The sequence below is a fragment of the Gastrolobium bilobum genome, unplaced genomic scaffold, assembly GCF_033153095.1.
Source record: "Gastrolobium bilobum isolate Gb01-03AN ecotype WA unplaced genomic scaffold, APGP_CSIRO_Gbil_v1 utg35590, whole genome shotgun sequence".
NCBI lineage: Eukaryota > Viridiplantae > Streptophyta > Magnoliopsida > Fabales > Fabaceae > Gastrolobium > Gastrolobium bilobum.
Window position 1 is genome coordinate 111,951 of NW_026898223.1, and position 23,661 is coordinate 135,611.

The window sequence follows — 23,661 nt, forward strand, 5'->3', positions numbered from 1 at the left end:
TCCCTTGGAGGGGTTACATAAAAATATAAAATAAAATTGTTCAAATCTGATCTTGGATGTTATGCAATTACAGTCTCATCATCACGTGGCATGGCATCATTGCCAGCTTGCTCTGACTCCTCTGCATCAGGAGCAGCCTGGCCTTCAAAACAACAATCTTTCATGGATTATTGTGGCTAGCTACTTGGTCTTGGTCTATCCTAAACCAATATGTTTATTTCTCATGCCTGATTGTGCTTCTCTTTCTGACACGCACTCAGAGAAAGATGCAGAGAAAATTTGAAATTTGATGATACAAATTAATCATCATACTAATCATTCCTTGCACCAAGAGATTTTATAGTTATACCACTTACCACTACTAGTCATAAAAAAAAAGGAAAAAAAAATAATGAGGGCCAGTGATGGTACTTCATTCATTCATTGATTGCTGGCTGGACCACAAAACCAATTCATTTATGAAAGTTTATATATACTAATCATTCCTTGCACCAAGAGATTTTATAGTTATACCACTTACCACTACTAGTCATAAAAAAAAAGGAAAAAAAAATAATGAGGGCCAGTGATGGTACTTCATTCATTCATTGATTGCTGGCTGGACCACAAAACCAATTCATTTATGAAAGTTTATATAAAATTATTTTTCAAAAATCTCGACGTGTTGTATTTGATACTTTTCAATATTTTTTGACTCTTTGACACTTTTCTCAAAAAAGGTTTAAAGATTGTGTTACGTTGTGTTCTTAGTTCTAATTATTAGATTCGTTGAATTACTATTATCATTTTATTGAATTTAATATAAATATTTGTGATATCTTATATTTTTTTGCAAAACTAATGAGTATTATAAGTTTAGCTTTAGTTTTTTTGTTAAATTATTGAATATTAAATATAATATACTTAACATAAATTAAAAATATTATTTAATATCAAAACATGTCTTAACGTGTCAAAATTTAATATTTTTTAAAAATAACGTATCGGAGTGTTGTGTTATGTCGTGTTCCATGTTCCGTATAAGTATCAGTGCTACATAAATAGAAAGGGAGTACTGAAAATCTTAGACTTGTAATATATGCTTAGATTATGTTTGTTCTACATGAGATTTTAGAAAAGATGTTATCTATGCCATAATATTAGCAAGAAAACTTTTATAGTAATTCTTTTAGTAGCTAACTAGTAATTAGTTTTCATATATGGATACCATTGGAGTTGTTTAAGCAGACTGTTCTGTTCTGTGATATCATTGGAGTTGGTTGGCCTAGGATATGTTCCTAGGATTGTTTTTTAATTTTGGTTTTTCTGTTTTGTAATTCCTTTGATCTCCAAAAAAAAATGTACTTGTATTGATTATATAGTAACAAAGACCAATGCATTAATGGGGATACCTCCATGGTCATACAAAAAAAAAAAAAGACCAATGCATTAATAAGTACGATATACTCATCGATTCTCCAATTTGAAATATAAAAATTAAATGAGAAAAGTTCACCAATGCTCCTGTGGTTTACTTCAGAATCTCTTATGTCTTTGTGATTTTTTTTTATCACATATGCCTTTGTGTTTTGTAAAAAATAAAAAATCACAGGAGCATATGTAATAAAAAATATACTTTTTTATAAATCACAGAGGCATGTGTGATAGAAAAAAATCACATAAGCATAGGTGATTCTGAAGCAAACCACATGGACATTGGTAAACTTTTTCCAAATTAAAAATACTATTATACCGACAAACTTCAACCAATTTGTTTTAACAAAACAACCTGACATGTATGCCCTTATAAACAACATAGAAAATTCGTGTTTTAAGTACCCGCAATTTAAGATGTTGGTTAATATAAATTACTCATAACGTCATTTGATAATTTCGCTATTATAATATGGTTAGATGCAAGTATAGTATTTTTTTTATAACACATTGTTAATATTTATACGCAAGTTGTGCTACATTTATAACTCTTTTATGATGGAAAATTTATTCAAAATAATAATTTAAGGAAAAAATATTTATCATTTTAAAGAATATATAGTTGTATCATTTTAAGTAAAAGAAAGATACAAATTAATATTTTTTTATTTTAAATTTAAATTAAAAATAACTCATTTTTCTCTCCCATAATTTTTATTGCTTGTTTCTTTTTTCACTTAAAATGACACACCTTTTTATCTTTTAAAAAGACAAATATCAAACCCATAATTTAAATAATATCTATATTCAATATATATGACATACTTTCTTTAAGAGATCAATTACTTGATAAATGATATGACTTTACTATTGTATAAAATACAATTGACCGATGAACATTTTCATCATATGGAATATCTTAGCTGTAAATAAATAATTCAACCAAAAAGCTTAAACTGTTTGGTGATGATATTTTTAATTGTTTATATTATTTTTTAACAATAGGCAAGAAAAAATTATAAATAATTATTTCAGTCTAAAAACATAACATGATAAATGATGATTATTTTATCTAACTCTTTAATTTTATTAGAAATATAAGCTGGATTCGTAATCACTCGCTTACAAGCTTTATATGATGTAATGTAATTAATTCAACCCAATTTAATAAGTGGTGATTATATTAATAGTTTTATATTAATTTTTTTTAATTATATATGTGATTAAAAGCTTAAAACTTGAATGTGGTTTTTTTAGATATTCCAATAGATTTATCGTTTCGCGACTAGTCTGATTCGGGGCGGGTCCCGAATTAAGGTTTTAAACTCCTTTCAAAGAAGATACTTGGAAGAATCGAATACAGACTCTCTTCCCCACCAGTTCAGTTCTCTAACGCCAACTGAGTTACCATTATTTGATTTTAAAACTTGAATGATAATTATGGTTAATTACATTCTTCACATATAAATACATGCATATCAGTTTTTTTTTTAATGTATTAAGAAGTTAACTAGGAATTATAACCTTTAACTTGTTAAACACCCTTCTCAATCAATAGAGCAATAATTTCATGGTGCCTAGAGTAAAAATTAACATTTTATGAGGAAATGTAAAGAGAAAATTGGTTGTTAAGAGCAAGAAATGTGAGCTCAAGAAGGTCTATCCATTGAAGTCAGAACTAATGTTATTTTTCACTTTTTGAATAACAATAAACACTAAATTTATAAATTCTTAAAAAAAACAAATATCCATCCTATAATAAATCGTATTCTCCATTTTTCTCTAAGCAATTGCCTTAATTTTAATATCATTTTTGTGCAATGATATTTCTATATGCTATCATACAGTAACTCACATAAGGACATATTTTGCTTTGTTAGTTTCAAACTCCGTCTAAAAAGTAAAAGGATAAAAAAAATTGACACAATGGAAAAAAAAATTTATCACATGCAACGTAAGAAATATATTCCCCTTAAATGAAATCATATAATATCATATTTTTTACAAACAATATAATTATTTTAATATAATATTTTAACACAAGAATGATTATATTGACAAAAAATTTTTTTACAAATTTAAAAAATATATTATATCTTACCAATAACATTTCATTCAAAAATATCTTATCAATAAAATATAATATAATTTATAAAAATTTATAAATAAAATATTTGAAAATATAACCTGCTCTTTTTAATACAATTATAATCTCTAATTCCCATCAATATTTTAAACTTTTTATTGATAACTGCAAAAATTTGAAACGGAGGATGTATGTACTTCTGTAGTTCTGTGGGTTTTGTCGTTATTCAGAAACAAAACAATTTTATTCTGGACAAAAATATATAATATAACAAATAAAATTTAAGACATTAATGATAGTACATGACCCTCTCTCTCTTTCTCTCTCTAGAACAATGCCCCACTAATAACTCTTGTTTGCTTTTTTCCCCATCTTTTTCTATGCAATATCTTTCCTTATAACTTTCTTTTGCCTTTTTCGTTCACTTTCTCACTCTCACTCTCACTCACTGGCTTTGCCTTTCTTCCTGCTAAGAACCCAAAACCCCATAAACATTAACATTAAATCATTAAAAAAAAAAAAAAACACTTTTTTCTTTGCTTTCAGTTTCATGCTTTTTAACATCAACCCCACCCATGAATTAGGGTTTCGTCACCATTACTGAAACCTTGCATTTCCTTAGTTTCACAGCTACTTCGTTCCACCCTTGGGATCAAATGGGTAAGAAACTTTTGTTGTTGGGTCTCCTTACTCTTCAGCTCTTATTTGGAACCCTCTTAGTCTCAGCTGCACCATTCACTACTTCACCTGCAAGTAAGTCCCATTCATTTGTGCTTGTTCTTTTGCTTTCATTCAATCCAAGTTTTTTTCTTTAGCTCATTTTATTCTACTTGGTTCTTTATGTCTTCAGAAATTGTTAGTGGGTTTGTCTCCAATGCTGTGCCTGCTTTCACCAAATGGGTGTGGTCACTCAAGGCTACCACCAAGACGGGTATAGATCTATATCGTAATGCAGAACCACATTTTTGTTCTGTTTTCATGTTTTTCTGGATTTTTCTTGTTCTGGGTGTTGCTGGATTGTGATTTTGAATGTGGGTTTTGGTTGGATGTTGCAGCGGTTTCGAGCCGGTCGATGATGAAGTTCGAGAGTGGGTACAATGTGGAGACTGTGTTTGATGGAAGCAAGCTTGGAATCGAGCCTTTTGCTGTTGAGGTGTTGCCCAATGGGGAGCTTCTGATTCTGGATTCGGCTAATAGTAACGTTTATAGAATTTCCTCCTCACTTTCTTTGTGTAAGTGTGGAAATGTGATTCATAGCTTATGATTCTGAGTGATTGGCCAAATACATGCTATTTTTGTTTTTATCATTTTTGTCAATGCCAATCATGATTACTATATATGCATGCTATTTCAGTGTGATTTGGTGGCTACACATGATATTTTGGAAAAGAATTAAAAATCATCATAACGTTTTGGAGATTAGAGGTTTGATTCTGTTGTTGAGAATTTGTAGTTCAGCTGTCTTTTGCCGGATTTGGAATGCTGATTAGCTAGTTTTTGGCTTAGCTAGCTTGTTGCCATTTTGATCCCTTCATTGCATCACATGAACTAGTGTTTACATAAGATTTAACTTTCTCTGAATATGGAACTTGTAAGCTTCACAACTTTGTTCTTTCAAGGAAGCAGAGTCCTGCGATGGAAGCCTACAGTTGCCACGTTATTCTTGTGGTTAATTCCTGCATTCTTCATTCCATCAGTTTTGAACAGCTTAAAGTGTTGCTGAAATCAATTTTCCCCCGTCTCATTGACTAACAAATTATATGTGGCATCTATCATGTTGTATTCTCCTTTTCCTCAGCTCAACTCCTTTTTGCATTATAGACTTGGGAACAGTTAATTGAAGCGATGTGAATCTAAATAACTTATAGTTAAATTATGTCACATGATATCATGTCAGCCTAGTACATGATTATGAGCTTAATGAAGATGTACCACATGATTTTGATGCATTTTGAACTGTGTCTGTGGAACTTCTCTTTTCAATATAATTGCTCTGTGACAGTTGAACTCCTTGCATGTGTATATTTTATTCACTTTATAGAAATCATGTTTGCGGCAATTCTGCAGATAGCAGACCAAAGCTGGTGGCAGGATCAGCTGAAGGATACTCTGGACATGTTGATGGGAAGCTAAGGGAGGCTAGGATGAACCACCCAAAGGGGATAACTGTTGATGACCGAGGAAATATTTATGTTGCAGATACTGCAAATATGGCAATAAGGAAAATTAGTGATTCAGGTAGAGTAATCTTTCATCCTCCTCTCCCTTTGGGTGTTCCCTTTTATCAATTGTGTCTTGCCTAGTACCTAAATGATAACATTCTAACTTTTCCTTGCTAGAAATTCTGGACAACTTTCAAATCCTTGGCCCAGTAATCTTTGATTGTAAAACTGTCATGTGTGGAACTGTTCGTTCAATTAATATTTCTATATTTTCAGGGGTCACAACTATTGCTGGAGGAAAATGGAGCCGTGGAGGGGGCCACGTTGATGGACCAAGTGAAGAAGCTAAATTCTCTGATGACTTTGATGTGGTTTATGTTGGAAGTAGTTGTTCTCTACTCATCATAGACAGAGGAAACCAAGCCATTAGGGAGATTCAACTCCACTTTGATGATTGTGCCTATCAATATGCAAGGGGATTCCCACTTGGTAAACTAAATCATTTGTGTTTTTTCTGTAAAAAATCTGTTAATTGTTAATTACAAATTTAGATTGATCGTCTTCAATGTTACAGGGATTGCAGTGCTTGTTGGGGCTGGCTTCTTTGGTTATATGTTGGCATTGCTACAGCGTAGACTTGGTTCAATTGTAGCATCCCAGGATGTGAGTGCTTAGTCTTCTTCCTTCTGATGCATTATACCAAATGAAACTAATATAGACTTATGATAACTTAATTAGTCATAAATGAATATGATTCTCCATTGATAGAACTTCTTGAATAAATTAACATTTATAGTGTTGGCAACCACAGCTTTTGATACTGCAGCTACACTTCCATAAAACTACAATCAATAATTCATCTCATGTTTTTTGTAGACTCAGGTTCCAGTAACAGTAATGTCTTCCTTTCCTCCAAGTGCATATCAAAAGCCATTGAAATCTGTCAGGCCTCCTTTAATTCCATCAGAATATGAACCTGATAAGCAGGAAGAAGGTTTCTTTGGATCCCTGGGGAAGCTTCTTGCCAATGCCGGCGCATCAATGACAGAGATAATGGGAGGGTTATTTCCTTCTTTTAGAAAAAAACCCCAGAGCTACCAATTTCAAAGACAAGAACTGCTCCAGCAACCTCAGAAGCAAGTAAATGCTTGGCCTGTGCAGGAAAGTTTTGTGATTCCTGATGAAGATGAGCCACCATCTATTGACACAAGAACCCCAACCCCTCGTAAAACGTATGCTTTCATGTCCAAGGATGCAGAGAAAATGCAACAACTGCGGCAAAGTCGTGCATTCTATAGCGGATGGGATGGAGATCTTCAACAGCAGCAGCAACAACAACAACAGCAACAGAAACAACATCATCATCATCATCGCCATCAGTACCGTTCTTCAACCCCTCACACTTACTATGAGCAGAGCCATGAGACAACCAATGAGATAGTGTTTGGGGCAGTGCAGGAACAGGATGGGAAGCAGGAGCATGTGGTTATCAAGCCTGTGAATTATGGGGAATCACTGTATGAACATCACAATATGCGGTCTCGAATGAGTTCCATGGGTTATACCCCTAGGTATTGAGTATATACAGTTAGGACATTTAGAAGTAACTAAACCTTATTCCAGCTTTGATTGGAAAGGGGAGAATGAAATCAAGTATAGGTAGTAGTATTATGATTTCATCTTTCAGTTGGATCTTAGTAAGGAGAAGCTGGTGATGATCATAATATGAATTGTTTATTAAATTTTGCCAAATTAAGGTTGCTCTAGTGTGTAGTGAAAGAAATTTTGCATGCTCTTTCTTCTGATGATCTTATCAAGTTTAAATGTCAAATAGTTCTATGGAAAAAAACCATTATAACATTTTCTTTCTAATTAATAACTTTTCAATTAATAAGCTTGTGGTTTGGTTTTCCAAAAGTAATTCCAATTAAATTAGTAGTCTAGAATATTAACCAGACGTACAGTAAGTTGAACAAGTTTATAGTAAAATGTAATTTATAAGGAAAACTTTTTTAAAAAGAAAAGGGATTGTTTCAGAATGAGCAAGTAAATGTGTATTTATTGTTAAATTTTATGTGGATTATAATTGTGATGTATTTTAATTTAAATAAGGACGGATATATTGTTAGTTATTCATTTTGAAGACATTTAAATTTAAAGGCAAATTCAAATTTAAAGCAATCTTGGTCAATTTAGAAATTAATATTTTCATACAAAATGGAGAAATGGAGTGAGGTTCATTTCTTTCTTTCTCACTCTCTTCTCATAGAACTCCATTCACTTTTATTATATATATATATATATATATATATATATATATATATATCAGAAAAAATATGTTTGCAGATAAATTATCTGTATTTATTTTCAAAACGACGTCATTTTGAGATTGAAAAATTAAAAAAATATAATTATAAAGACTAATAACTCTAAAATAAATTAAAATTACAAAAATACCATGATTTTCGTCCCAAGACGACGTCCTATTGGGCTTACTACTAGGAGTGTTCATCAACCGATACAAACCGATTCAAACCGCGGTGACCAAACCGAAAAACTGATAAACGAATAAACCGAAAATCGAAAACCGAAAAAAAACTGCAAATTTTAATTGGATTGGATCGGTTTTTGGATGGTTCATGGTTTGATGAAAACCGATCCAATCCAAATCGATCCAATATATTAATTTCCCTCTACCTACTTGGGTCTTCCCCAATCATAACCCAAAAATTTCTAAACCCAAGACCAATTAACCCATCAACTAAACCCAAGAAAAAATCTAGTCACATCTCATCAACAAAATTCTATCTTTGTAGAGCTTCATATCTCATTGCCCAAAAAAAAAAGCTATATTATAGTTTACTAATGAAAAAAAAATTTACAAAGCCAATATATACAAAATATGTTATTTGCACAATAATCATGAAATAAATTTTAGGATTTTCAAAAAACCGAAAACCAATCAAATCCAAACCGAAAAAAATTGGATTGGATCGGATCGGATTTGAAAAAAAATTCAAACCGAATGGATGATTATATGATCAAAGCGAAGGGATTGGATCAAATGATTTTTTCTTCCAAAACCGATCCAATCCAGACCGCGAACACCCCTACTTACTACAGATAACTTAACTGTAGTAACTGCAAAAAAATATAAAAGTTGTTATTTTTGCAGTTGTTGTATGTATAACAATTAAATTTGAAGAATCATAATTATACAAAAGTCGATGAAAACATTAAATATGAAAAATCAATGATCAAAATTAATTGTTGTACATATAATAGAAAATTAATTACTATATATACAGCAGCTGCTGAAGAAATGATTTAATTATATATATATATAGGGTTTTATAAGAGTTATGTTGTAGGAAAAACGATTGTGTAATGTTATAGAGATTCATTTTGCATGCCGTAATTTTTTATTTTTTTTGCTTCAAAATGTGTTGGCCCCACAAAATATTGTATGTGTAAGAAACTTTGTTGTGTCATGTTAAATGATAAATGCAAATCTTATATATATATATATATATGTGTGTGTGTGTAAAATAAGATTTATATGGATGCCAAGGTTAAAAATGGTTGCAGAAAAGTTTCTGAATCAAAACTAAAGTGGCTCTTGATGAGGGAAGGGGATTAGCCAAACAAGTGATTATAAAAAGGTATAAGTCACATCACATCCACCGTGGAATTATGGAACGGTATTTATTAGCGATAGAAACTGCTGATGAGAAGAGTGACACCGACGACTACGTTGACTCCAAATTTCCATTCCACAGACAGGATGGCCGGATTTTTCTAAACTAATTAATTTGTATTACGATGTGACTTGTGGAGTTCCCTACACAACTCATCACAATTTCAATATTTGTTTAATTTAAAGATAATAATATCAAGAGAAAAATTATATTTACAATATTTTTTTTTACAAATTCTTATAAATTAATAAGTAATACATACTACTTGAAAATATACTATCAATAATATATAATGTAATTTATAAAAATTTATAAATATAACGTACCCCTAAAATTACATTTAAGATAGTTTGAACAAGCGCATGAGGTAATAAAATCAATATTTTTTAAAGATATTAATAATTTTAAGAGTTAATCATATAAAAAATAATTCAATAAAAGATAAACAGAGACTAACTTTTTAAAATAAAACTATTAAAAAAATTTAGATCTCAATGAATTCTTTAAGAAAATAGTTTATAATGACATCATAATCTAAGTGGAAACAAGTTGATTGTTTAATTTAAAATGTGTTCTATACTTAATGATCAAATTTACTTCTCTTAATTTACAAACCCAGACTTAACTTCACAACCTCTACCATCGTATAAACATTCTGACAATAGTTCCAACTAGATAACCTAGCATTTATATATTTGCTTGATTGTTTAACATAAAGCAATACATAACATTGTACTGTCTTACATATAACTTCATCTTCGCTTCACAATACCCAAATTACACACAGATGACCCTTGATGAAGATTGTTATCTTTATGTGCCTCTACAAAACCCGTGTTAGACTGTATCATGACATCAGCTCCATGGTTGAAGGTTGTGTTGGTAGAATCCACAAGGTGTTCATCAAAACTCATCAAGTCCTTTAATTGGTCATAATACTTGCCTGACTTTGTTATCTCACCACTATTGCAGGCATCTAAATCTAGCAAAGACACAGATTTTAGATGTGGCCTTGGAGAAACTATGTTGATTCTAAACATTAGAACAAGATGAGAGAGACATAATCTCCAAAGTCTCATCAAGGTTGTGTAAACATAGGAGCAACTACAGCTAGCAATTGCGCTTTTGATGCCGCAGTAGAGTGTCAGTGCTAACTTCCCCAGACTGGTTAGGCAATGCTTCCATGTCTCGATGAAATGGTAAGGGCTGGAACCTTTCTGTCTACATAATTAAAGAAGGTATAAGTAAACCATTTGCTATATAAAAATTGTCATAACATGTTGGGAGGAACTTACATGACGGAATATATATGGGCGGATAGCAATCCCAATTACTAAGCCAAGTAGACATGAAAGTCCTAACCCTAGAGTCCAAATCATAACTGCACCTAGCCCTGGACAAAAGAGATAGTTTTTTCATTATAATTGAGTCATAGTTTCTAGGTAGATAAAAGTCAAGAGAATAATTATGCTACAGGATATTTATATAAAGCCCATGTAGCTAGGATGGAGAAAAAATCTCACTCAAGAACAAAAGTAGAGATGAAATCCAATGGAGAGAAAATACCACATTTTGAATTGCTTTGTTGGAAATTCGATGGAATCCAGATCAATTTCATTAATGAAAAGGCATCAATGTATAGACACATGAATACAAGTTGATGAATACTAAGTTGTTACCACATATTGCATCTAATCTAAACAACTAAGCGACTAACAAAAACAAGGATAGACATAGAAGTTGTTTACAAAATTCAAATATTATCCGTATCCATATCCCTAATATACTCTAAAATTAATCATCAACAAGAATCATGGGAAAAAAGCAAACGGATAGATCTAAAAATTCCTTTAGGAAAACAATTAAGCATCATGGGGTTGAAGTTTAATAGAAAAAATGAAGGAAAGTATGGACAGGGTGAATATCATTGTCTTTTATTAATGTTTTATTAAAGTAAATGAAAGCAGCAGAAGCATAAAAAATACCCTTGATACCTAACAGGTGGAAGAGTAAAATTTTAGTCAAGGTTGTTTTTTGGAATTGTGCAAAATATAAATAAAGCTAAAAGGTGACCACTTGAAAAGCATGACTAAATGCAAATTTTAAATTCAATGATGGATTTAGTGAACAAACTTATTAATTTGTGTAAGATTGATTGATTAGCATATGCTTTAACCTAAATGGAATAGCAAATAGAAATTAAACACACAAAAATGTGAAAAAGAAAAGTCTATATCATTCATATATGCCCCAAATTCTAAAACCTCACCAGATTTAGATCCAAAGGTACAATCTTCCTCCTTCAAATTAATCTGATGGACCAATTGATGCCCATGATCTAACACCAGCAAAGCACATTGGCCAGGAATGAAAGTCAGATCAAAATTATTTGAAAATGATACATTTTGGGCAGATCCACCCTTGCTGCTTGACTTTTCTGAGAAACCTCCAGCAATTGTGGTAACACCTAGTCAGGACCAAAACAAACAAAAGGAATGTCCATTATTTGCTGATAACATAAGACAACACAGCCATCTAAAGTTATTACAAAATTCACCATCCCAACAAAGCATTTAAGAGACGTAGGAAAAAAGAATGGGTTAGGCGCGTAGGGCTACACGAGCGATTTTTTCCCTTCTGCTAGGGTTTTTGTCAGCATCTCGATCTCAGCCTTCAATGGAGGTTGCGTCGGATAACTTCAATGCTTCTTTGTCAATGGAGAGAAAAAGTACCAAGAGAACCAAGAGTGGGGAGGAGATTCTTAAGGAGACCCGTATGAGGGAGAAGGTGCAGGAATTCCAAGCTGGATCTGCTGGGTTGGTGAAGCAGAGATCCTTCGCGGAAGTAACCGGTGCGGAGAATGGGGTTGCTGGAGACTCACTCCCCTGGTTAGCTGAGGATGAAGATTCAGAATTAGAACCCTTAGACCCAAGCTTGGGTGAGATATCAGAATGGGGGTTTCAGACGGTGTTTAAGGAGGATGGATCGGTTGAGATCAGAAGCAATCAGGAATGAAAGTCAGATCAAAATTATTTGAAAATGATACATTTTGGGCAGATCCACCCTTGCTGCTTGACTTTTCTGAGAAACCTCCAGCAATTGTGGTAACACCTAGTCAGGACCAAAACAAACAAAAGGAATGTCCATTATTTGCTGATAACATAAGACAACACAGCCATCTAAAGTTATTACAAAATTCACCATCCCAACAAAGCATTTAAGAGACGTAGGAAAAAAGAATGGGTTAGGCGCGTAGGGCTACACGAGCGATTTTTTCCCTTCTGCTAGGGTTTTTGTCAGCATCTCGATCTCAGCCTTCAATGGAGGTTGCGTCGGATAACTTCAATGCTTCTTTGTCAATGGAGAGAAAAAGTACCAAGAGAACCAAGAGTGGGGAGGAGATTCTTAAGGAGACCCGTATGAGGGAGAAGGTGCAGGAATTCCAAGCTGGATCTGCTGGGTTGGTGAAGCAGAGATCCTTCGCGGAAGTAACCGGTGCGGAGAATGGGGTTGCTGGAGACTCACTCCCCTGGTTAGCTGAGGATGAAGATTCAGAATTAGAACCCTTAGACCCAAGCTTGGGTGAGATATCAGAATGGGGGTTTCAGACGGTGTTTAAGGAGGATGGATCGGTTGAGATCAGAAGCAATAGGGAGGCCAGAGCTAGGATGTGTCAACGCTGGAAGAATGCGCTCATTGTCAAACTCCTTGGAAGGAAAATTGGGGTGGGTTTCATGAAAAGGAAGCTTGAATCTCTCTGGGCAAAGTCAGGCAGCATCATGGTGGCTGACCTTGGCAATGATTTTTTCTCAGTACGGTTCAGTAGCTTGGAGGATCTCAATCTGGCAATTACGGGTGGACCCTGGGTTATTTTGGGGCATTACTTGGCCTCGCGTAAGTGGGAACCCCAGTTTGATCCAGAGAAAGCTAATGTTCACAAGGTGGCAGCATGGGTTCGGTTACCAGGAGTACTGTGAATTCCCATTCCTCAACCAACTGGGAACAGTGATTGGGAAGGTGATTAAGGTGGATAGGACCACTTCGATAGGGGATAGAGCTCGTTTTGCAAGAGTGTGCATCGAGGTTGACCTCTCTAAGCCAATAAGGGGGGAATATATTCTGGATGGGAGCAGGAAGAAGGTTGAATACGAAGGACTTTTCTTGATTTGTCTGAGATGCGGGAGGTATGGACACAACTCGAGTTCTTGTCTGGAGTTTGCCAAACCTGCCTCACCAGCAAAGGCTGAGAAGGAATCTGATCAACCAATGGAGAATCCCTGTGCTCAGGGAGTAGGAGCCTGGATGGTAGTCCAACGCAGAAAGAATAATCAGCAGAATTATTATAAGAAAAATCCTCTCATCAGTAGAAGATTCGGAGAGGATATCTCTAACAAGAAGGAATCTATGGGAACTGGGTCAGTAACCAGCAGGGGACCATCTGGTCAGGAGGGTGTGCAAGATAAGCAGCCTGAAGTCAGCCCACCTATGGTGAAGGAGCAAAAGGAGAATGCAGGCTCTATGGCCAAGGCTCAAGCCTCTGGTGGGGGGATGGAGTTTACTGCTGCAGCTCCCTCTCTGGCTAAGAAATCATCAGGTAACAAGGTTAGTTCAGTAGGAACTAAAAAGGCTGTCCCAAAGAACCTTTCTGCAAAAGGTAAAGGAGCTATTCTGAGTTCTAAGACTGTTTCTGGCACTAGCAGTGGTGTGTCCACCCGCAAATCAAACCTGAGCTCTTCCCAACCTGCTACCAATTTGAAAGGGAAGTTATGGAGTGATTTAGTGATGGAAGATGATTGTTTCTGGTCATAAGGTAAAATCAGTCACCATAGCAAGGATCTAGCTATTGATGAGGGGGGATGTCAGGACCCTATAACAAACCTGGAACCTCCTGACTCTTTGGGTAGTGAAGCTCCTCTCAGGGCTGGTTGCCAAACAGGTATGGATGTGGAAATTTCCCATTGTAGTGCTTTAATTAATTCCATGATTGTAGAGTGTGGTGATGTCTGTGACAAGGAAATGACAGATCTGAGTAATGCTAGGAATGATAGTCAGGGCCAAAGTTGCAAGGACTTGGTAACCTTGCACTCATCTTCGAATTCTTTATGAATATTCTCACATGGAATTGTAGGGGAGCTGCTAAAAAACAGTTTAAGGGTACCTTTAATAGGTTTCGCAGGAAGCATAAGGTTGGGTTAGCTCCTATATTAGAACCTAGGGTGAGTGGTAATAAAGCTTTGAGGATAATCCGAAGCTTGGGGTTCTCTAATCATCTTATTGTTGATGCTCTTGGTTTTTCGGGAGGTATCTGGATTGTGTGGAACAATAATGAGGTGAAGGTATCCCTCAGGGTCAAACATGATCAGTTTATTCATTGCAGGGTGGAGTTCCCTGGTTTGAAGGGGTTCTTTTGGACAACAGTATATGCTAGCCCTCAAGAGGATAAACGACAAGTACTTTGGGAGGAGCTGAAGCATCTGAGCAGGAATATGAATGAACCCTGGTTGTTGTCTGGAGACTTTAATGAGATTTCACATGCTTCAGAAAAAAGAGGGGGTGGCCAGGTGGATGTGAATAGATGTAACCACTTTGCTAATGTGTTGTGTACTTGTGGGGTGATGGATCTCGGAGGGGGAGGCAATAGATTTACCTGGAAGGGCCCTAAATTCTTACATCTTGATAGAGTTTATAAAAGATTGGATAGGGAAGTTGCAAATGAAGAGTGGAGAGCTTTGTTCGAGGATGCTGATGTAGTTACTCTTCCCAGACTTTTTTCGGATCATTGTCCTATTCTGGTTAGTTTGGATCAGGAAGTCAGCAAGTGGAGGGAGAGACCCTTCAGGTTTTTGGCTACTTGGCTGAAGGACCCTAGGTTCTTTTCTTTCTTAAAGGACAATTGGGATCCTAATGCTGAGTTTCTGGTGAGTTTGAAGACCTTGATCCCTTTTCTTAAGGAGTGGAATAAGAAGGTTTTTGGGTTTGTTGAGCTAAGGAAGAATAGATTTATAGCTAGGCTGGAAGGAATCCAAAGGGTAACCAGTCTAACTAATAGCTCTCATCTTGAAGTTTAGGAGGACAAGTTGAGGAAAGAACTATCTGTGATCCTGGATCAAGAAGAGCAGATTTGGTACCAGAAATTTAGAGGGGAGTGGATAAGAGGGGGTGACAGGAACACTAAATTCTACCACACCAGCACTGTGATAAGGAGGAAAATCAACAAAGTCATTAAGCTTCAGGATGATGAGGGGCACTGGGTTACTTCTGATGTGGAGCTTATAGATCTAGCTAGGGGGTTTTATCAAAAATTATTTAAGGAACCCCCAGATGAGCCTGCCTGGTTCCAAACCCAGAATTCCTGGCCTTCTATAAGGGATAATCAGTTGGGAAGTTTGAATTTGGAAATATCATTGGAGGAAGTGAAGAGGGCTTTCTTCCAAATGCCTCCCTTGAAAGCCCCAGGACCGGATGGCTTTTCAGCCATTTTCTATCAGAAGAACTGGGAGTTGCTTAAGGAGCAAATCTGTAAGAGTATGCAGGGCTATATGAAGCATCCAGCTCAGATTAGAGAGATTAATCACACCCTAATTGTCTTGATTCCTAAGGTGGAAAGGCCTTGCTTTTTGAAGCAATTCAGACCCATTGCACTCTGTAACTCAGTGTACAAGGGGTTCGGCAAGATTTTGGTTAACAGAATTAAGCCCTTCCTAGACAAGCTCATCTCTCCTAACCAGGTAAGCTTTGTTCCTAAGAGGCACATCCAGGATAATATCATCATTATGCAAGAACTTATTCACTCAATGCATAGGATGAAAGGTAAAAAGAGTTTCTTGTCCATCAAGATTGATCTTGAAAAAGCTTATGACAAGCTTAGCTGGAAGTTCATCAACTCTGTTTTGGAGGAATTAAAGTTTCCGAAGGCTATGGTTGAGGCAATTATGGGATGTGTAACCAGTCCTGCTTTAGAAATCCTTTGGAATGGAACTAGAACTGATAAATTCCAATCTCAGAGGGGTATTAGGCAAGGGGATCCACTATCTCCCTACCTTTTTGTCCTATGCATGGAGAAGTTAACCCATTTGATCCAGGATGAGGTGGCAGAGGGGAATTGGCATCCTATAAGGGCTGGTAGATCTGGTCCTCCCATTTCCCACCTTATGTTTGCTGACGACATCATTTTATTTGTTGAAGCCTCCCTTAGCCAATTGAACTGTATAGTTAATTGTCTGGAGAAGTTTTCCTTGATGTCTGGTCAGAGTGTGAGTATTGAAAAGTCTTGCATCTATTTCTCTAGGAATACTCCTCAGGTGGATGTGAACTCCATCTCTGAGATCAGTGGTTTCAAAAAAGTGGATAGTCTGGGCTGTTATTTGGGTACTAGGATGAGACATGGGAGAATGAACAGAAATCATTTTGCTGCTGTTATAGCTAGAGTCCAGGATAGGCTGCATGGATGGAAGTCTAAATGTCTCTCTTTGGCCGGTAGTGTAAAGAACCTTGGGATACACCATTCCAAAAGCTAGCTCAAAGAGTGGGAATGCCCAAGGTCTTATAAAGGCCACATTAGTTGCACATACAACCAATGTGGGACTATATATCTCAACACGCCCCCTCACACGAGAGCCCACTGGGCTTGAAGAGTGGAAGATGCAACAGGCCCAGCCTACTTGTGCTAAGAAAGTCCACAAGAGAAAGTGGGGGGCGGCGAGGCTCTGATACCATGTAAAGAACCTTGGGATACACCACCCCAAAAGCTAACTCAAAGGGTGGGAGTGCCCAAGATCTTATAAAGGCCACATTAGTTGCACATACAACCAATGTGGGACTATATATCTCAACAGTTTGAGACTTGCTAGGGACCTGAGGATTCATAGAGTGTGGCTTGGATGCGACAGCCAGGAAGCTATTAGCGGTGCAGAAGACACTGCTATGCCCTGTGGTTATTCTGCTCTAATAGGCAGCATTCAGGAAATAGCTCAAGATTTTGAGTGCGTTCAGATAGAGTATATTTCCAGGGATTTTAACATTTGTGCTGATGGTTTAGCCAAGGGAGGTTTGAACTTACAGGGTGGTGAGTTGGGGGTGTTTGAATCTCCCACTGATAGTTTTAAGTCCGTTTGGTTTTCTTTTTGTACTAAACTGATGATGGAGCAGGTTTCTGTGAACATGCATCAGCTCTTTGTGTAGTGCTTCTGGGCTAGGCCCTCCACTTATACCAAAAAAAAAAAAAAACAAAGCATTTAAGAAATATTTTTTAAGCTACTCTTAAAAAAGGGCAAATCTCAATGTACAAAGTAAGTTCACGATGCTAAAGGCTGAAACTTTATATGCAAAACCAAGCAAAACACACAACACGGAACCAAACTAAACTATGCAGAGTTATTTACAAACATACCATTGGCGCTGACTTTCCTTATCACCTGGTTATAAATGTCAGCAACATACACATTCCCTCTTAGATCAACGGCAAAGCTTTTGGGTCTGTCAAACTGAGCTGAACCCAATTCACCATCGGAATACCCGAGAGACCCAGTTCCACAAAACCTAGTGAAAACGCTTTCTGCAACAGAAAAACGAAGAATAACCACGAAAAGATCGAAACTTTGGCACACCCCAGAAAATTAGAAAGAAAGAAAAAGTCAGAACCTTGGGATATGGGGAATTGAACGGTGTAGAAAGCGCTGTTTGGGAAATCGAGGACAATGAGATCGGAGGAACCGGGTCGCTGGAGGATGGAATGGGGCTTGATGCTGACCTTGTGGCCGTCGAGTACGGTGGCGACGGTGAAACCGTCTTCTGGAATGACAACTTTTTTGGTGGCGTGAACTGAAAAATGAAAAAAAAAATGTGAAAAAGAAATAATAGGGTTTAATAATAAATAAAAAAAAGGTACTAAATGAATGGTGATTATAATTACCGTGAAGGGAGAAGAGGGTGAAAAGGAGGAAGAGAAGGACTGTAAGGAAGGTAGAAGAAGAAGCCATGCCTCACTCCTTGGCTCTGCTGCGAGAGTAAGCAAAGCTTCACTGATTATTAACTGTCTTTTTTTGAGTTTCTCTTTTCTCTTATGCCAAATACTTGTTTAATGGAAGATCTTAAAAATAATTAAGTTTATATGTGAAGTTTGATTAGTAATATAAAGACTTGTAAATATATTTATAGTAATTTTAATTAAAATTAAAGTTTTTATTTAAATTGTTTTATTAAATAATTTTAAAGTAACTTTGAAATTAAAATAATTATATAATTATTGATGGGATAAGATATTATCTTACTTCTATTATCGTTATATTAAAATCTTAATTAATATTTATTATTTTTTTATTTCTTAAGATTTTGATTTAATCGTATTAAAAATAAATAAGAAAATAAAAATAAGAAAAAGAAATTATCCCTAAACTTTAACTTTAATTTTTAAGATATTATTTTTAATTTTAACTTTTACCGAACTTTAAAAATTAAAAATTCCGTCAAAATATTGTCAAGAAGAATTCCTTGTAGCAGAAGTAGATGGAAAAGTTTCATCCGCATATTAAAAGCACAAGCTGCCACATTAAGCAAGCCTTAAACTTTGGGTTTCAAGTTAGGGAATCCCTCAACAACTTCACATGATTGGCCCGTTGATTCACATGATTGACCCGTTGAAACACTCCTGGGCGTTTGTTAGAGAGTTTTTTTTTTTATTCAAAAATTTCAATTTTTAAAAATATGATTTCCACTCTCAGTTTATGATAATATTCAAAAATTTAAAATTTAGAAAAATTCAATTTTCCAAATTTTTTGGAGAATGACGCATACCAAACGACCTACTAAGAAAAGTTTTGGTGACCAAGACTAAAATTTAGTGGTCCCTTTTTTGAATTTTGGTGGTAATGTTACACCAAAACTATTCTCCTCACCGAGACCATTGCTAGAAAAAATATGATAAAATCATTAAAAAGGGATTAATATGTGTTACAAAAATCATTTCAATAATATTTACAATTTCATGAAACGTACATAAGAAATTGAAACATACAATAAAACATAATTAAAGCTTACAATACAAAAATATGTGAATGCAATAAAAAAAATCCGAGCTCATTGTTAGGAGCAAACTTTGGGTACTACCGTCGTAGGTAGTATCGTTCCCAAATTAGAAAGCAATAGGGGCATAAAAGGAAATGGATAAAAAATGAGGGATTAAAATGGAATAAAAATTTCCTGTTTTAGTAAAATGATGTACCTAATTTGGTATAATTGTAGTATTTAAAAAATTTCCTATTGTTAGACATTGTGTTCTTAAGACAACATTACCCTTTCCATGGTGCCAAAAATTCATGGACAATTGTTTCTCATGATAAAACAGATTACTTCTATTCTCGTGGTATATAATAGTCTCATCGAACTCAATATATGTCTGACTAATCGCACTAGAATAATGGAATGCAAATGCAAAGAAAAAATTATACTAAAATTCTAAATTTCTATTTATTTACTGAAAACATAGGGTCGCGATTAAAAAGACACACATATTCAAGGATGAAACGACACATTCATTCATCGACGGAACGACACATCTTTTCAAAGCAAACTTCTTATTCATAAATAATATAATTAATTTCAACAATCCCCACATGAATAAGAAGTTCAACTATTGAGACCATATGCATATGAGACTCAAATGCAATGTGCGATTGATCAATGAGAAACAACTGCATCGGGATCGGTGGATGCAATGCCTTGTAACCGTCTCTAGTGAGACTTATCGGATTTACCCAGTCAATTGGTGGACGCAGTGCCTTTTAATCGTAGCCTTTGTGTGTAAACAAAGACAATAGGAAACACACATTTGTTCCCTGGACATGGTTGGTGGACACCCCTTGGTTCTGCAGGTGCGTTAGAGAATGCGACCTTGTAATATTCTTATAGAAGCGGCCCTCACTTCACACACACATAGGTGATTTCTGGCGGTGCATCTCAACATACACCATCTGAACACATCATAATCAGAAATCATTAAAAGTCTACTTGCTTACCCTTTAATTATGCACAACCTTGTCTAGGAATGAGTATGAGTTTAGAAAAACTCCACAGTGCTTATCCATCAATCATCACTTGGTTTTCTCTTTGAACCTAGTTTGTGGGATCACCACTCTTCTAGGTAGAGTGTCCGCAATGATCAATATTTTAATGGCCTTAAACCTATTCATTTTGACAGATTATACATCATCTCTCTAGTTACACTTTTAGTCAACAGATCTATAATAATACCACTAGAGAGTAACTGCCTCACGGTATCATGTCTCCAATATATATATCGAGACTTACAATTATACATAACATTCCTTACCTTTCCGATTAGTACCTGACTATCACAGTGTATGCAGAGTGCAGGCACTAGCTTCGGCCATTTCAGAATATCCTCAAGGAAGTTACACAGCCCCTTGGCTACCCTACCGACTCTATCCGAGGCAATAAATTTTATTTCATGGTCGTCCTTGTAATACATGTTTTCTTAAATGATTTCCAAAACACAACACCCCACCAAGTGTGTACACATACCCACTTGTGGATTTGGTGTCACTAGAATCAGTGATCTAATTTACATCACAATCAATATGCACATTTATTATGTGCACATCCATTGAACACACAGTCCACTGTCTTTGGTTCGATCTAAATTCTTTTCGGTTTTGGAATTGCGACCTTTGTCAAACACCCTCACACTTCAAGATAATTCAAGGTAGGCTTCCTATTTTTCCATATTTGTGGGGGTACTCTATTGACTATATAGTGTGTTATTAAAATTCCCCCCACAAATGTTATGGTAAATGATATGCCTCTAGAATATATATGATTTTAAGCCAAAAAGAGAAAGAATCTTGATCAATCTTGAATAAAAAGGGCTACAATTGTTATTAAATTGATGAATCCCATTCAGATCTCTTGTCACTAATTTTCTTACAATTTTGTAGGAAAATGAACCAGAAAGAAGCCCAATTGGAAGCACCAGGCTGCAGCCCCGCGCTATTGGCGCGTGTATGGCGCTGTCAACTCCATAAGCAACTTTCAAGACAGAACCTCCACGCTACTAGCGTGGCACTGGCGCTAGCAGCGCCAACCATTCATGCTAACCGTGTTGTCAGTGCGGGAACTACGCTAGTAGCGCGAGCCTGCTGTATGCTAAATAAAACTCCCACGCTATCAGCGTGAACTTGGCGCTAGTAGCGCGGGAGGTACGGGAAAATCTTTAACTTATCTCAAATTATATCAAAGGAGATTTGACCAAGATATACAATGAAGATATGATCAAGATTTCTAAGCAAGGGCACAGAGTCTATAAATAGAGACTCAGACCCCCAGAGACAAACATCTTTGGCTGGAGAGAATTGTGAGAACAGAGAATTGAGAGAATTCTTAGAGGTTCACGCTAGAGATCAGGATTCCACCGAAGTTGAAGACCGAAGAACATTGATCCTTCATCATCCTCTTCTTTTCTTTTCTTGTTATGAATTATTTTTACTATTTTAATTTGTTAAAGCCAGATATGTCCGGCTAAGTTCTTTTTGTAGTTGGGATCACAGACCCGATGTGAATCCTTTATATTTCCTATATTGTTTTTATAAGTTAATTAGTTTAGATTGTTTTATTCTGCCTGTGTTAATTTTTTCATATCCTGATTATAACTGATCACTCCAATTATAAGGTTTTGAGGGTTAGGGCTCACAATAGACATATTGGGGTTTTAATCTGGACAATGGTAGAATAACAATTTATGCATGACCTAGACATATGCTTACATAGATTGCAAACTTTTAATTCATTTGCTTAATGCTTAATTCAAGAGGGATTACTAGGACACTAGGATTCTAATTGGGTTAAATGGTTGAAATCACTAAGACATTAGGGTTCAACTAATTTATAGAGAAATATGAATTGTCTGAGCAAACAAATTAGTTAATTATAAAATACAATATAGGAATATAAGGGAGGATCGGAGGTGAAGTGCATCCTAGCTACAGTCTTTTTATAATTTTTACTCAATGTCATATTTTCTTGTTATTCTAGCATGCTTTTAAATATTATTATTTTTAAAATTCTGTTTTTAAATTACAACAACCACTCAAATTCACAATCAAACTAATTTTTCTTCCAAATCAAGGGGAATAGTTAAATTAGTACTTGGTGCATTAATTCTCGAGGGTACGGTATTTACTTATTACTTTTATTACTTGAAACGAATGGTATACTTGTCGATTTCGCAACAAGTTTTTGGGGTCGTTGCCGTTAAAATAACAGATATACCAAATAATAAATTCCAATTGAACCATACAATAATACACAATTTTCATGTCATTTACAACATTCAAAGTCATTATATTGACTTTGGTTATGCCATCACTAAGATAGCCCTCAAGAGTTCACATAATATCAGGTACTTCATTTGATATAAACCTCTTATATCCATTAATAGCACAAAGTGAATTTTGGCAAGAATTGTTATTTTCCTAAATCATACTGTCACAGTACACATAAAGACTTTATGATATTACAAGAATTGATTATTTTCCATCATAAATTATATAACAATCAATTCACATCATAAATACTTTTCATCCCAAATATATGTTATTCACATATAATATTTTGAACAAATACCATTTTTGGTCCTCAAGAAAAAATACAAGGCCGAAGTTAATCCCTAATAAAAAAAATAGTCACGTGATCCTTAGTAAATTCAAACGCAGGTCACGTTAGACCTTCTGTCAGTGATGATTGAATGGCGTCTATAAAGTTGCTCATGTGTAATGTTAGTAATCTGAGTCACATGCCATGTAGGATGGGTAAAACGACGTCGTGGCTTAGGGTGTCACCCTACCAACTTAAGAGCAACCCACGTGGAATGACTAAAACGACGTCGTGCGCAAGGCTGTAGGGCTTCTAACTCCAGAGCGCATCTCCCTTCATTTTGCTAACTCCAGTTCTAACGTTGAGTTAAATTACTGCTTAGGGTTTTGAATGAGGAAGTTTTTTTTTGTTTAATACATCTGAGTCAAATTGCTAATTTTGGTCATCTGTATTTTGTAATTTAGGGTCTAGGGTTTTGTTGTCTGTATTTTGTATTTAGGATGAGAAGATGAATTTTTCTTATGGGATAAGGGGGTCAAGTGGAAACAGCTTAGTTGGGGCTAGAACCCAAAGAATGAATGCTGCTCCAAAGTGTAAATTCGGGAGACCAAGTGTTGTGTATACCTCCAAAACTCAGAGAAACCCAAACAGAGCATTCTTCGAGTGCCTCAATTTCAAGGTGAGCATTTTATGGACA

The 23,661-nt window shown here is 35.4% G+C and overlaps 2 protein-coding genes across 3 annotated transcripts; one reads left to right on the top strand and one right to left on the bottom strand.

The window, feature by feature from the left end:
- The first annotated feature begins 4,155 nt into the window (after nucleotides 1-4,155).
- On the top strand, nucleotides 4,156-7,301 carry LOC133313999 (uncharacterized). 2 transcript variants are annotated; one of them, XM_061515430.1, is made up of 7 exons: nucleotides 4,156-4,252; nucleotides 4,350-4,430; nucleotides 4,555-4,731; nucleotides 5,567-5,737; nucleotides 5,938-6,150; nucleotides 6,236-6,324; nucleotides 6,538-7,301. In XM_061515430.1, exons 1-7 carry the CDS (start codon nucleotides 4,156-4,158, stop codon nucleotides 7,237-7,239), a joined length of 1,530 nt encoding a protein of 509 aa, XP_061371414.1. In that variant the 3' UTR covers nucleotides 7,240-7,301. The 2 variants fall into 2 exon arrangements, with proteins under 2 accessions (XP_061371414.1, XP_061371415.1); XM_061515431.1 differs by lacking the exon at nucleotides 4,156-4,252 and having other exon boundaries at nucleotides 4,354-4,430; nucleotides 6,236-6,328; nucleotides 6,551-7,301.
- Nucleotides 7,302-9,934: 2,633 nt separating this feature from the next.
- Nucleotides 9,935-18,402, bottom strand: LOC133313994 (uncharacterized). Its single transcript, XM_061515425.1, has 6 exons — nucleotides 18,271-18,402; nucleotides 18,000-18,179; nucleotides 17,749-17,913; nucleotides 11,629-11,826; nucleotides 10,655-10,752; nucleotides 9,935-10,576 (listed from the first exon to the last, which is right to left on the bottom strand). The coding sequence occupies exons 1-6, from the start codon at nucleotides 18,335-18,337 to the stop codon at nucleotides 10,112-10,114; spliced, it is 1,173 nt and encodes a 390-aa protein (XP_061371409.1). The 5' UTR covers nucleotides 18,338-18,402; the 3' UTR covers nucleotides 9,935-10,111.
- Between the last annotated feature and the right edge of the window lie 5,259 nt (nucleotides 18,403-23,661).